At 36.2% G+C, this 15,815-nt stretch overlaps 1 protein-coding gene across 4 annotated transcripts in view; it reads left to right on the top strand.

Annotated features, from left to right (window-relative positions):
• Positions 1–15,815, top strand: part of LOC142233163 (carbohydrate sulfotransferase 11) — a 74,352-nt gene that overhangs the window by 40,546 nt on the left and 17,991 nt on the right. For 3 of the 4 annotated variants that reach the window (XM_075303981.1, XM_075303982.1, XM_075303984.1), the window contains exons 3-4: positions 1,497–1,625; positions 5,913–6,060. In XM_075303981.1, coding sequence (XP_075160096.1) covers positions 1,497–1,625; positions 5,913–6,060 — 277 coding nt within the window. The remainder of the gene's footprint in view (positions 1–1,496; positions 1,626–5,912; positions 6,061–15,815) is intronic. The other variant, XM_075303985.1, reaches the window with a different exon arrangement.

Genomic DNA, 15,815 nt, shown 5'->3' with positions numbered 1-15,815 from the left:
AGGATTGTCATGATTACAACAGACAGACAGACGCCCAGACGAACATCATTATATTGTATTGATATTCCCATGTGTTAATCAGCATTCTATTGTGGCGAGTATAACAAAAAAACAAGTATATACAGCAGTACGTTTGGCCGGGCCAAATCTTAAATATCCACCACCATGGATCAAATATAATAGTTTCCTTTGAAAATTCTTCGTCGTAGGGGGTTACTTGATTATATATAGAATGTCAGGAGGATTTATGACAAATATTTTCCCAAGCAGATCAGTTCAACCAGTACGCTTCCCGAAGATAAATTTAAAAATTTTACCTATGAAGACTAGATCAGATTCTGGATTTATAAGAACTATTTTTGTTTGATTTTTAGACGAATCATAATCATCTCGTGTAAGTGTGCAAGCAAATGATTAAATAACGCCTTGATCTAAAATCTGTACATTTTTACCCCCCATTATTTAAATGATTACGAGAAGTATAATCTGTAAATTTTACATATAGTTTCCAGTAATTTTCATGATCAGTGCGCCTTCTATATCGGTCGATATGGCGGTTCTAGAATCTAGACCCCAAATCGGAGGGCCGGTTTTTAAGGGGGCTATACACCTATTTATAGTCCCAAAAAACCTCTAGATTTCAAATTTCAGGTAAATTGGATAAATACTACGGATTCTACAAGCTCAAGATGTAAAATCAGGAGATCGGTCTATATGAGGGCTATACCAAAACATGGACCGATAGTCACCATTTTCGGCACACTTGTTTCCTTAAATACCTCTAGATTTCTAATTTCAGGCAAATTTAATAAAAACTACGAATTTTAGAAGCCTAAGAAGTAAAATCGGGAGTTCGGTCTATATGGGGACTATATCAAAACCTGGACCGATATAGCCCATCTTCGAACTTGACCTGCTTGGAGACAAAAGACGAATCTGTGCCAAATTGCAGGACGATAGCGCCATTATTGCAATCTGTGGCGTGATTACAACAGACAGACGGACATGGTTATATCGTCTTAGAATTTCTTGGAAATCGATATTTCGATGCGTTACAAACGGAATGACAAACTTATTATACCCCCATCACCATTCTATGGTGGTGGGTATAATAATTAGTAAAATTAATTCTGGTGCAAATGGAAAACACATGTAAAATTCTGATTCACATAACTTGTAACTTACAAAAAATTTTCACAGATCCCACGCTGAATGAACCGATTTGTTATATCCTATAGCAAAGTTAGCACTGTAAAAATGCTCATTTACATTTTATCTTTTTTTTGTTTTTGGCTACATATACACCTCACCCTCATTCCACTAAAGCTCTTGTAGTAATGGCTGCTTTTATCGAAAAACTATTGGTTTCTAGCCAAACATTCTTTTATTTACATACAAATATTTCCCTTAGCTACTATTTAGCTCGTTTCTTTTTTTTTAATGAAAAATTCTTTGGCATTTTCGAACTAAACAAAAATTACTTTTCAAATTTTTAGGCCTCAAAAGTCAAGGACCATTTTACCGATCAGTCTTTTCGCTATCCCGTCATGTTACTTGGTAAAAATAAGGATCTTACAATAGCAGCCACAGGGAACTCGAAAAAAAGATTTTCCAAATATGATAAAGTAACTATGCCAATATCTAAAACATTTCCACTAATTCACTTAAACACCCCCACCTTCGTACTAAAACGTAATATTATTTATTTTTTAGTTTATCATTCAGTACTAAAGTTGACAAATTATATTTTAAGAAATCGTATTGCACAATGTATCAAAGGAGGTTCCTGTTCGTTTGCGCAAACAATAACATTTTTTCCACTAACCGAATTGTTATATAAACAAAAACTTCTTTTGTTATATGGTATTTCCTTTAAGAGCAAATAACAGTTTATGTCAGTGCACGCAAAACGAAGTTTTCGTTTGTTGTTGAAGCTGTTTCATTCGGGTTAAACAAAGTTCCGTACACATAAAACAAAGTTTTAGATCAACGAAGTTTGCTTTTGCTGTTAATGTTGTTTCCTTCAGGTTAAACAAAATTCGTTAGGGACAAACGTGGCTAAGGGTACCTTGGTCGTAAAATTCGTTTCGGATGAAGAATTAGTTTGTGTGTGTCTGTAAATATAATAGTGAAATAATCGTTAGTACTTAACCGAATAATTAGTAACATTTTTGGGTATAATCAGCTGTTTTATCGATACTATAAAAATTAACAACAAGAGAAAACAAAATATATCAGGAATTGAATAGAATTGAATACGAGTATTTCTTATGACAAAATCTGAATTCGACTGACTAATTGGTGGACCAAACATGCCTTTACCAAGACGAAAACTAGGCAGATCGATCTATATGGGGGCTATACCAAAACATGGACGGATACACACCATATTTGGCGCACCTATTTTTGGATCCAAAATCATTCTACATTTCCAATTTCTTGCAAATCGGTTAAAAGTTATGGTATCTAGATGATCAAGAAAAAAAATATGGAGATCGGTCTAATACTAAAACATGGATCGATATAAACCAAATTTTAAACAGGTCTTTGTGGTCCTAAAAAATCCTCTAGATTTCCTAATTTTAATTTTATTGGTCCTAGATTTTAAGCCAGATAGGTCGCAAAAAAAGTCTTTATTTTAAAGAAGCCGCATCTTTGTCTCGGAATAGATACCAAAACCCTTAAATCTTTGGATCCAAGTAATTTTTTTGAGTGTACGTATCCTCAAAAATTCTTTACGTACTCCTCACAAAATAGTTCATTATTTCTTTAAATTATACAAATGCGCCCTTCTAGAACTTCATTTGTCACTAAAGATAATCTTGCAATTTTGTACACCAATTTCTTCTATCAAACTACGAAATTTACTCATACAATTGAAAAGAATTAATAACGTCAAATAAATTCTAAACAGGTCCTTGTGGACCTAAAAAATCCTCTAGATTTCTAGTTTCATCGGATACCATCTATGGTATCTAGAAGCCCAAGAAGTAAAATCGGGAGATCGGTCCATATGGGGACAATGCCTACATATTTCCAATTTCAGGCAAATCGATGTCGGTGTTTAGAGGCCCAACAAGTCAAAATGGGTGACTGTACCAAGACATGGACTGATACACACCATATTACTGGGGACGTACACGTTTCCATTAATTCTCCTCTCAAATTTTGGAATTTTCCGGCTTTTGTAAACGTTTGTAATTTCAAATACGTTGAGACAGACTTCAAGATGTGGGCATGGAATTTTGTGCTATTTTCTGTGTAGCTTTGTACCGGAACAAAATTTTAGACAAACGAAATTGCGCTTTGTTATAAAATACAACTACAACTAAAGCTATTGGCTTCTCTCTAATATATAATATTTGATTTTAAGAAAGTATTTTAGCTTCAAAATTAAACTATGTTTGCCTAAAATGTCGTTCCTAAGAATAGATAAATCTTCCAGTATACGTGTGATCGGAATTTTCCAGGTTCGTAGCTGTCTTCTCAGTTGCGTCAATAGTCCCTACACTGAAAAATAAAGGTTTCTTTTGACTCAAAAACATTTTTGTTAAAAACAAATAAAAAAGATTAGAAAAAATCGTTGCAACGTTTGCCATAAATTCATCTCGAATTTGGAAATTTCCTTCCGGAGGAAAGTATTTTTTCTTTGAGTGTACCCTGCCAACATTTTCTGAATTTGACGGCGCTTCTGAGAATCCCCACCACGTCGAAAACAATCGTATACGACATCCAAAACTCGTCGGAAAAGCGCCGTCACTATTGAGAAGTTGTTCCAAGTTACTACAAAAAAATATCGCATGAGTGCAATTATTAGGTGCCTTTTTAATAAATTTAGAACGACGCCAATAAGAGCCCCTTCAAACAATCAGAAAAAGTGCAATTAAGATAGTTGTAAAAGAATCATTGTGGTCAAGTAAAACATGATTGTTTAGATGTTTATTAATTTGATTAAACATTTATAAATTCTTATAAATATAACATTTATACCACTATCACAACCTATTTAACATAATTTTTTCATTAATAATAGAATGATGTTGATTTAAAAGTGACAAGTTACATGTTGCAGCGTCTATCAGCCAGTGTTTTTATTTTCGATGGAGGCAGCGTGTCTGTAAAATATCTGAAAAACAATCACTTTATTCCATTTGGAAAGTCAAAAATTGTTCACCAATATACCTCTTACAATTTTAAGCGAAATAAGTATGTTTTCTGCATTTCACTGTCGATTTTATTTATATATACCACCATTACTGAGGTGGGATAATCCACCGCTGAAAAACTTTTTGGTGTTCGGTCGAAATAGGAATCGAACCCACGCCCTTGTGTATGCAAGGCGGGCATGCTAACCATTGCACCACGGTGGCTAAGTAGTAGTAGTAGTTTCACTGCAATATGGAACGCCGTTCGGACTCGGCTATAAAAAGGAGGTCCCTTGTCATTGAGCTTAACATGGAATCGGGCAGCAATCAGTGATAAGAGAGAAGTTCACCACTGTTGTATCACAATGGACAGAATAGTCTAAGTGAGCCTGATGCAACGGACAGCCACCTAACCTAAACTAATAGTTTAAAAAAATGTCCTATACGAATGACATTAGGCTATGAGGTTAAGTACATATCGGTCCACTTAAATTGAAACTATTTAACGAACTTGAAGTAGTTCGGATAAACATGGACCTGAATAAGTTACATCGGGAAATTGGTTCTTATTATGTCTTATAAAACGCTACATTTTTCAATTTTTATTTTATTGGTTAAAAGAAAAAATGTCGGAAATAACATTAACTATTAGAAACAATTTAGATTTGCTCGAATTGGCTACCTTTGGCACGAATTATGGCCGTTTGGAGTCCAGCGATTTTTATGACAATTGGGCAGTAGAAATGAAGCAAGGAATCTCCTCCTCCTTTAACCCTTATACTACTGGGTATTAGGTCATATTTTTCATCACCGAATTTTTTACTGTTGGATTATAATTAAAAGTTTTTACTACTCAGCATGAATTCAGCATATGTCACCAATTCATGCACCAATTCATGAATTGGTGATATATGTCACCAATTCATGGTGATAGAAATTTTCAATTATATTCGAACAATAAGAAATGCGGTGATGACAAATACGACATGGGTCATCAAATGACCCCAACGTAGTATAAGGGTTAAGTCATTCCATTGGTTGACGCTTGTTGAGTGCGATGATGCTAAGTGCCGTTGGAATGTCCATGGTCTGGGAGCGAAAGGTTGGAAGGTCCTTTGTCATTGAGCTAAACTTTAAACCGGTCATCACTCAGTGATAAGAGAGAAGCACACCATTCTAATATCGCATTGAATAGTCTAAGTGAGTCGGAAATAGCGGGCTACCCACTATACCTAACCTAGATAAATAGGACGGCAGTCAAAATGTTATGTGATGTTAATTTGCTCTTCGAATATGATCGCACCAATCAGTTAATGGATTTTCCCAATATAACAATATTATACTCTAAATATCTATTAATTTTAGTTGGCTTCCTATGGGGACGGGAAGGGGTATTGATTAAGTCACTACATTTCCATTTTAGAATCATTCGATGTCTTTGCATGCCTTTTAATTGTTGATATTAATTGTTATCGTGCCATTAACTCATTTGTTTGCAATTGTGGAAGTTATAATTCAATTATTTCATCGATTCAATGTTCCATTCATTCATTCAATCCTCCTGATACAAGTCACGCATGATACTAATACCCTGAAATTGATCATTTTCCAATATCTATTCAGACCTCCATATCCCACCCGCAACGATTTAATTGCTATGCTACTAGAATTGAAATGTAATTAAATTTTCATTTTCTCTATCTTCTTTATCTCTACTTTTCAATCTTTGTGATTGGTGTGGTGCTCGTTGTTGGCGTGAATTCTTAGTACATCAATGAAACGCATTTACCTCTCATACCGGATGAAGCAATACAATCGTTATCCGAAAGCGATATGCTCAAAGTCGAAAGGCGCATGGAGAGAAGGCGAAAATTTCTAGCAGAGAAATGTTCAGAAATGGGTCTGGATGTAATTGGTAAGTACACTGAAAAAAATATTGACCTAATATGAGATATTATGCAACCTACATTTTAGAATACGCAATACTAAGGAGAAATTTCTTTAAAACAAAGGATTGTTTTTAAGAATGGTCATAGTATTTGAATTGCTTTCTTTACATTTTGAAAACAAATCTTTGAAATTTGCGTCCCTCCTTTAAAATCGTTGAAATAAGGCAAATTTTCGTTATAGTAAAGAAAAGGGTTTTTGATTCAAAAATTGAATCCTTAAATTAACTGTTATATTGAATCTTTCGATTAAGGACAACAAACCTTAAAATATAAGCTAAGATTCGTTTTGAGACTTTTCTATCGTGGTTTTTGTTTTGAACTTAATAAATTATAAATTGGATTTTTAAACTGATATTTATTTGTACCTGAATAGCTTTGTTAATATATCCTAAATTTTAGGATACACAATTGACAAAATATTAAGGACAAATGTTTTTAAAATAATGGCATTTTATTTAAAATAAAGTTTATAATCTTTGCTTCAAAAATGTTTTTATTAAATTTAGAACACACCATTTGGAAATTTGCGTCCCTCCGTTAAATTCGTATGTATTTGGACTAAGGCAAAATTTCCATAAAGAAACACATTTTTGATGTGAGGAAATTATCCCTAAATGAACAGAAATATTGAATCTTCAGATTAAGAATGCCCAATTTACGAAATATTAAGAACAAATTTCTTTAAAATAATGGAATTTTAATTAAAACGCATTTTTTGCTTACACTTTTTTATTAAATTAAATTAATTTAAACAAGTATATACGGCCGTTAGTTAGGCCAGGCCGAAGCTTATGTACCCTACACCATGGATTGCGTAGAAACTTCTACTGAAGACTGTCATCTACAATCGAATTACTTGGGTTGCGGTAACACTTGCCGATGGCAAGGTATCGTAAAACTTCCTAATACCGTAATAAAGGGTGATTTGTTAAGAGCTTGATAACTTTTTTTAAAAAAAAACGCATAAAATTTGCAAAATCTCATCGGTTCTTTATTTGAAACGTTAGATTGGTCCATGACATTTACTTTTTGAAGATAATTTCATTTAAATGTTGACCGCGGCTGCGTCTTAGGTGGTCCATTCGGAAAGTCCAATTTTGGGCAACTTTTTCGAGCATTTCGGCCGGAATAGCCCGAATTTCTTCGGAAATGTTGTCTTCCAAAGCTGGAATAGTTGCTGGCTTATTTCTGTAGACTTTAGACTTGACGTAGCCCCACAAAAAATAGTCTAAAGGCGTCAAATCGCATGATCTTGGTGGCCAACTTACCGGTCCATTTCTTGAGATGAATTGTTCTCCGAAGTTTTCCCTCAAAATGGCCATAGAATCGCGAGCTGTGTGGCATGTAGCGCCATCTTGTTGAAACCACATGTCAACCAAGTTCAGTTCTTCCATTTTTGGCAACAAAAAGTTTGTTAGCATCGAACGATAGCGATCGCCATTCACCGTAACGTTGCGTCCAACAGCATCTTTGAAAAAATACGGTCCAATGATTCCACCAGCGTACAAACCACACCAAACAGTGCATTTTTCGGGATGCATGGGCAGTTCTTGAACGGCTTCTGGTTGCTCTTCACTCCAAATGCGGCAATTTTGCTTATTTACGTAGCCATTCAACCAGAAATGAGCCTCATCGCTGAACAAAATTTGTCGATAAAAAAGCGGATTTTCTGCCAACTTTTCTAGGGCCCATTCACTGAAAATTCGACGTTGTGGCTCGTTAGTAAGTCTATTCATGATGAAATGTCAAAGCATACTGAGCATCTTTCTCTTTGACACCATGTCTGAAATCCCACGTGATCTGTCAAATACTAATGCATGAAAATCCTAACCTCAAAAGAATCACCCTTTATATACTACATAGTCCATACGTCGTATATATTAAACTAAGAAAAGCCGATTAAATACGTATATAATAAAGTTTAAAGTTTCTATAGAAATCAAATTTTGACAACATTTTCTATAGAAGTAAAATTTGGAAAGAAGTTTCTATTGCAATTTTAACAAAATTTTCTATAGAACATTTTGACAAAATTTTTTATAAAAATAAAATTTTGGTAGATTATTTTTGGCTCGAGTGGCAACCATGATTATGAACAGATATGGACCAATTTTTGTGTGATTGGGGATCGGCTATATATAACTATAGACCGATATGGACCAATTTTGGCATGGTTATTAGCGGCCATATACTAGCACCACGTTGCAAATTTCAACCGGATCGGATGATTTTTGCTCCTCCAAGAGGTTCCGGAGGTCAAATCTGGGAATCGATTTATATGGGGGCTTTATCTAATTATGGACCGATATGGACCAATTCTTGCGTGTTTGTTAGAGACCACATTCCAACACCACGTTCCAAATTTCAACCGGATCGGATGAATTTTGCTCCTCCAAGAGGCACCGGAGGACAAATCTGGGGATCGATTTATATGGGGGCTATATATAATTATGGACCGATATGGACCAATTCTAGCATGGTTGTTAGAGACCATATTCTAACACCACATACCAAATTTCAACCGGATCGGATGAATTTTGCTCGGTTTATATGGAGGCTATATATAGTTATGGACCGATATGGACCAATTTGCATGGTTGTTAGAGACCATATACTAATACCATGTACCAAATTTCAGCCGGATCGGATGAAATTTGCTTCTCTTAGAGGATCCGCAAACCAAATCTGGGGATCGATTTATATGGGGGCTATATATAATTATGAACCGATATGGACCAATTTTTGCATGTTGTTAGAGACTATATACATACACCACGTACCAAATTTCAACCGGATCGGATGAATTTTGCTCCTCTAAGAGGCTCCGTAGGTTAAATCTGGGGATCGGTTTATATGGGGGCTATATATAATTATGGACCAATTTTTGCATGGTTGTTAGAGATCATATATTTACACCATGTACCAAATTTCAGCCGGATCGGATGAAATATGCTACTCTTATAGGCTCCGCAAGCCAAATCTGGGGGTCCGTTTATATGGGGGCTATACGTTAAAGTGGACCGATATGGCCCATTTTCAATACCATCCGACCTACATCAATAACAACTACTTGTGCCAAGTTTCAAGTCGATAGCTTGTTTCGTTCGGAAGTTAGCGTGATTTCAACAGACGGACGGACATGCTTAAAGGGTGATACGGTCAAAATTTGGTCAAGGGAAACGCGTGTAAATCGGTGAAATCGTTTATTTAAAAAATCAAATTAAATTTCTTTTTCAAGTTCAATTAGTATAAAATTCAGGCAAAATTTCCAGTTAGGCTTTTGCTTTTCCAAATCCGAGTTGCCGAGCCTCACGCTTGACACCTGCCATCCGATTTTGTACAGCCACTTTGTCCACCTTCTTCGCCGCAGAAAGCCAGTTTGCCTTGAACTGCTGCTCGTCCTTAGCAGTTTTCTTTTGGTCTTCTTTAGGTTCCGCTTGACAATAGCCCAGTATTTCTCAATTGGACGGAGCTCTGGCGTGTTGGGAGGGTTCTTGTCCTTGGGAACCACCTGCACGTTGTTGGCGGCGTACCACTCCATGGCCTTTTTACCGTAATGGCAAGATGCCAAATCCGGCCAAAACAGTACGGAACAACCGTGTTTCTTCAGGAGACGCAGCAGACGTTTATTCAAACACTCTTTCGTAAATTTCTTGGTTGACAGTCCCGGAAGCTATGAAAATGCTGCTTTTCAAGCCACAGGTACAGATGGCTTGCCAAACCAGATATTTCTTTGCGAACTTTGACAGTTGTATGTGCTTGAAAATATCTGCTACCTTTCCCCTTCCTTTTGCCGTATAAAACTCCTGTCCCGGAAGCTGCTTGTAGTCGGCCTTGACGTAGGTTTCGTCGTCCATTACCACGCAGTCAAACTTCGTCAGCATCGTCGTGTACAGCATCCGGGATCGCGCGTTGGCCGTCGTATTTTGTTTATCATCGCGATTTGGGGTCACTACCTTCTTGTAAGTCAATAGTCTGGCTCGTTTTTTGGCTCGATGCACACCCAGCTTATTTGCGGCATCTCGGAGAGAGAGGTTAGGGTTTCGCTTGAAACTACCGGCAACTCTCTTTGTCGTCTCAGCGGCTTCCGGTTTTCGATTTCCCCCCTATCCAGACTTCCTGGCTGTCGACAAACGTTCCCCAAACACTTTAATTACATTTGTAACGGTTGATTTGGCAACTTTTAGCGATTCTGCCAGCTTTGCGTGCGAGTAGCTCGGATTTTCGCGATGCGCGAGCAAAATTTTGATACGCTGCTCTTCGTGCTTGGACGGCATTTTGACAACTGAAGAGTGAATTCCAAAATCAAAATAGGAGCAACATTCTATACACACACACCTTCAAAATGAGGAGTGTTCAGGTTTTTTAAATGCAAAATTGAAAGAAATACGTCAAGTTTATATTGACCAAATTTTGACCGTATCACCCTTTAATTATGGACCGATAAGGACCAATTGTTGCATGGTTCTTAAAAAGCATATACTAACATAACTTAAACAATTTCAACCGCTCCAGAAATCAAATCTGGGGGTCGGTTTATATAGGGATGGAGGGTATAATAATTGGATCAATTAATTTCGCGTTTCAATGAACAATCATCAATGACACCAGAGTGGCATTCTGTAACCATTACCTAGTAAATATATGTAAATAGGTTATATTCAATTCATGATATTAATTCATGATATTCTCGAAATCGAAATCGAATAACGATATTGAATATTCATTCATTCCATTACTTTAGTACTATATCTCAATATGATTGTTGGTTATCAGCATCCTCTTTCGATACCAATTATATCGTCAAAACTTAGTTTACAGCCAAGGGTATGAAAGTGAATTATTCTTACATCCTTTGGCATCTAACAAGTTCGTACACAACGAAAATGTTTATTTCATTTCCCATTGCAAGGGTGAAGTAGAGTAGGAAACCAGATATGGTGAAAAAATATGTCAGTAATTCAGGATATTTCAGTTAGACAAGTTACGTTTGCTTGGGATTGGCATATTAATGGTTGCCGAAGGCATCATATCAACCTTTATCGTTGTCGATGGATTGCAATGTCGAAAAGCTACGTGAATCTCCCTCTGCCCGTCTGCTTCACAAATCACCATGACTACATTCTGTTTCCCAGCAAAAAATGTGTCGCCAAAAAAGTAGTGGAAATGTTTTTTTTTTTTTTTGGATTTGGAAGTGGTGCAAAATTGGCCCAGAAGCGATGAATTTAACATAAGCTTGTCATAGGACGGATGTCCACCAATTCAACAGCCGCACAGTGGTTCCAAATCGTTTTTTGGAAATAATTCTGCAACTTTTGAACGGATAAATATATCAACATAATTCTTTCTTTGTATGACAGTTGACACAGAAAAACAAGAAAAGAGAAAATTTTTACCGGTTTGTCGGTTCTCACTCGTGCCAAAATTAATCTATCAAAATTTGAAGAAAAACCTACCAAAATTAAACAAATTTTATTTTTAAGTTTTTTGATCAAATTTTTTGTGGTTAGTGTGAAAAAATGTTTTCTTCGAAAGAAATGTGACAATTTTTTGAGTGTATAAATATTCCACGAATTGTAAATGTGTCGAGTTTTAAATGTTATAATGATTTTAGCTTGCACCATCAAGGGAAAGTTACTAAATTTATAGAAAATTTTGTCAAACTTTTATTTCTATAGAAAATTTTGTCAACATTGTATTTCTTTAGAAAATTTTGTCAACATTGTATTTCTTTAGAAAATTTTATCAAAATTTTATTTCTTTACAACATTTTGTGAAAATTTTATTTTTATAGAAAGTTTTGTCAAAATTTTATTTTTATAGAAATTTTTGTCAAAATTTTATTTCTATAGAAAATTTTGTCAAAATTGTATTTCTATAGAAAATTGAAGTACCTGTTAGTTGGAGAGGAATAGTTAGCAAAATCTACCAAACAGTAAAAAATCTACCATTTGTGGCAGAATTCTAGCAACTGTGGCAACCGCGATTGCTTCGTCTACCACTTTTCGCTATGTTAAATTTGTTATAAAATATTTTCTTTAAGAGCAAATAATTTTCTTTAAGAGCAAGTGTTTAAAAAACTTGACTCTGATCTTTTTATTGGCTTGTAAATAAAGTTTTGTACTGTCAAAAGCAAACTTCGTTCCTGAGAAAAGAAATCATTCTTTTCAGTGTAAAGGCACATTTATGATTACCTAAATTGTACATTTGTTTATTTAAAATATTTTTTTGTATAACAACATTGAGCTTTCATACTGATGTATGATTAAGATCCAATAAATAAATATCACCGCAAAAAAAATATTCTTTGCATGTACACGCAGAAAAAATGTGTATATACAGTGGCGCACATAAGTATTGGCACACCAAACAATTTTGTTTAAAACCCACATATTAAAAGTGATATGAAACTGTTTCAAAATTAAAATATTAAGAATCTAGATCATTTTTTATTTAGAAAAAATCTGTCACCTGAATACTGCGAACAACAAATAGATGGACCGGCAGACGGACACCAAGGGCTAAACTGACTCCGGAGGTGGTTGAGTCGATCGGTATATATTTTATGGTGCTTAAAATCAATATTTCTGGTAGGCACATTTTTTTGCAAATACCCTAGCCACTATGTGGTTTAAAGGGTGATACGGTCAAAATTTGGTCAAGGGAAAACGCGTGTAAATCGGTGAAATCGTTTATTTAAAAAATCAAATTAAGTTTCTTTTTGGGAGGGTTCTTGTCCTTGGGAACCACCTGCACGTTGTTGGCGGCGTACCACTCCATGGCCTTTTTACCGTAATGGCAAGATGCCAAATCCGGCCAAAACAGTACGGAACAACCGTGTTTCTTCAGGAAAGGCAGCAGAGTTTATTCAAACACTCTTTCACGTAAATTTCTTGGTTGACAGTCCCGGAAGCTATGAAAATGCTGCTTTTCAAGCCACAGGTACAGATGGCTTGCCAAACCAGACATTTCTTTGCGAACTTTGACAGTTTTATGTGCTTGAAAATATCTGCTACCTTTCCCCTTCCTTTTGCCGTATAAAACTCCTGTACCACGCAGTCAAACTTCGTCAGCATCGTCGTATACAGCCTCCGGGATCGCGCTTTGGCCATCGTATTTTGTTTATCATCGCGATTTGGAGTCACTACCATCTTGTAAGTCGATAGTCCGGCTCGTTTTTTGGCTCGATGCACTGTTGTAGACGATACACCCAGCTTATTTGCGGCATCTTGGAGAGAGAGGTTAGGGTTTCGCTTGAAACTACCGGCAACTCTCTTTGTCGTCTCAGCGGCTTCCGGTTTTCGATTTCCCCCCGATCCAGACTTCCTGGCTGTCGACAAACGTTCCCCAAACACTTTAATTGCATTTGTAACGGTTGATTTGGCAACTTTTAGCGATTTTGCCAGCTTTGCGTGCGAGTAGTTCGGATTTTCGCGATGCGCGAGCAAAATTTTGATACGCTGCTCTTCTTGCATGGACGGCATTTTGACAACTGAAGAGTGAATTCCAAAATCAAAATAGGAGCAACATTCTACACACACACCTTCAAAATGAGGGGTGTTCAGGTTTTTTAAATGCAAAATTGAAAGAAATACGTCAAGTTTATATTGACCAAATTTTGATCGTATCAACCTTTAGGGTGCTGTGCCAATACTTATGTGTGGCACTGTACCAATTACCATTCACTAAAGTTATCAAACCCTATGGATAAACCCCGGTCGAACAATCTGAAACAAGATCCTACAAAAAAAAAAGAGTTTTCGTTTTCAAGGAACGAAGTTTCCATAATATTTTCCAAACAATGAGTCGTTTTTGGCAAATTGCGGTAATCGGATTCGAAACTGAATATACATATGTACTCAATGGTTTCATTTAAATTGTAAATGGGTTTCTTTGATTTGAAAAAGGTTTCATTTGAAATGTAAAAGATTTTATTTAAAGCGAAAATTCGCTATACAATTTTTCGATTTAAAATTTATCTCGCCCATAGGGTAATCATGCGGTTGAAAATAGGGTACGTCATTTTTTTATATCTGGTGGGGGAGGGGGACATCCCCCTTGCCCGCCTTTTTCAAAATTGGGCTAAAGTTCTCCGATTTGGGTGAAATTTCCAAGGAAGTCTAGGAGTGACGTCTAGACAAAGACCAGCTACTTTATTTTTTGATATCTGGTCGCGGAGGTGGACCACCCCTTTATACAATTTTGGTTTAAAGTATAGTAAAAAACAAAAATTCTCTGATTTACTTGAGGTTTACAGAGAACACGTCGTGAGGTTATGAATTTATTATGGGATACCTGATTTTTTTAATATTTGGACGTGGAGGGGGACCTCCCCCTTGCCCGACTTTTTGAAAATTGGAACAAAATTATCCGATTTCATTGAAATTTTCAGGGAAGGTTGAAAGGGGCGTCTAGGCAAAGAACAGCTATTTTACTTTCGATATTTGGTCGAGGAGGGGAGCTTTACCTTTGTCCGACTTTTTTAAAGTACAGTGAAAAAACTAAAATTTGTCGACTTACTGAAATTTTCCGGAGAACTTGGGGGAGATTGTGAAATTTATATGAGGTATATGATTTTTTAATATTTGCTCGGGGGAAAAAAGGACACAGGGAGACCTCATTTCTCCTCAAGTACATACCGTGAAACAATTAAACTTTCCACTTGAAACTTCAAATTTACAGAGTATGTTGAGTTGGTTATATTATTATAATGGATATCTGATTTCGTGATATTCGGAAGGGAAGAGGAGCATCCCCTTGCCCTGCTGTTTAAAAATTGGTCTTATAAATTGCTTGAGATTTTCTGGGACGTCTACACAATATACGTTATATCATTTTTCGATATTGGGACGGGGAGGTAGACCTTCTCTAAAACTGAAAAAACTACAATTCTCAAGTTTACTTCAAATTTACAAAGGCCGTAGGGGAAGGTTATGAAATCAATATGGTGCACTTTATTTTTGGGTATTTGGACGGGAACCTTCTCCTTGCCCCACACTATGAAACTTGAAGGATACAGATTTTCTTGGAATTTGCAGAGAAAGTGACGTCCCTTTACAAAAATAGAGCAAAATCTTCACTTTCCGGTATGTTCTCCATGTCCAACACTTTAACAAATGTTAATATGGTCAATTTTTAAGTCCTTTTACTTTTTCCGACAAACCACGCTTGAAATTCACAAGAAATGTAGAAGATTGTCCAACGATTTGAATACAGAACAATTAAAAAACAAAAAAATTGTTGAAAGGGAACACCCCCTACCCGACGTTTGTTAAGCCGGTCCGTTGTACATCTGCATAACCGCCCTATATCTGTATATAAACGAAACAGCACGTAGTCCGATTTTTTATACCCTCCATCATAGGATGGGGGTATATTAACTTTGTCATTCCGTTTGTAACACATCGAAATATTGCTCTAAGACCCCATAAAGTATATATATTCTGGGTCGTGGTGAAATTCTGAGTCGATCTAAGCATGTCCGTCCGTCCGTCCGTCCGTCTGTTGAAATCACGCTAACTTCCGAACAAAACAAGCTATCGACTTGAAACTTGGCACAAGTAGTTGTTGTCGATGTAGGTCGGACGGTATTGAAAATGGGCCATATCGGTCCACTTTTACGTATAGCCCCCATATAAAGGGACCCTCAGATTTGGCTTGTGGAGCCTCTAACAGAAGCATATTTCATCCGATCCGGCTGAAATTTGGTATATGGTGTTGG

The sequence above is a fragment of the Haematobia irritans genome, chromosome 4 (assembly GCF_050003625.1).
Source record: "Haematobia irritans isolate KBUSLIRL chromosome 4, ASM5000362v1, whole genome shotgun sequence".
NCBI lineage: Eukaryota > Metazoa > Arthropoda > Insecta > Diptera > Muscidae > Haematobia > Haematobia irritans.
The sequence above is the reverse complement of the archived record's forward strand: the minus strand, read 5'-3'. Positions and strand labels throughout refer to the sequence as shown.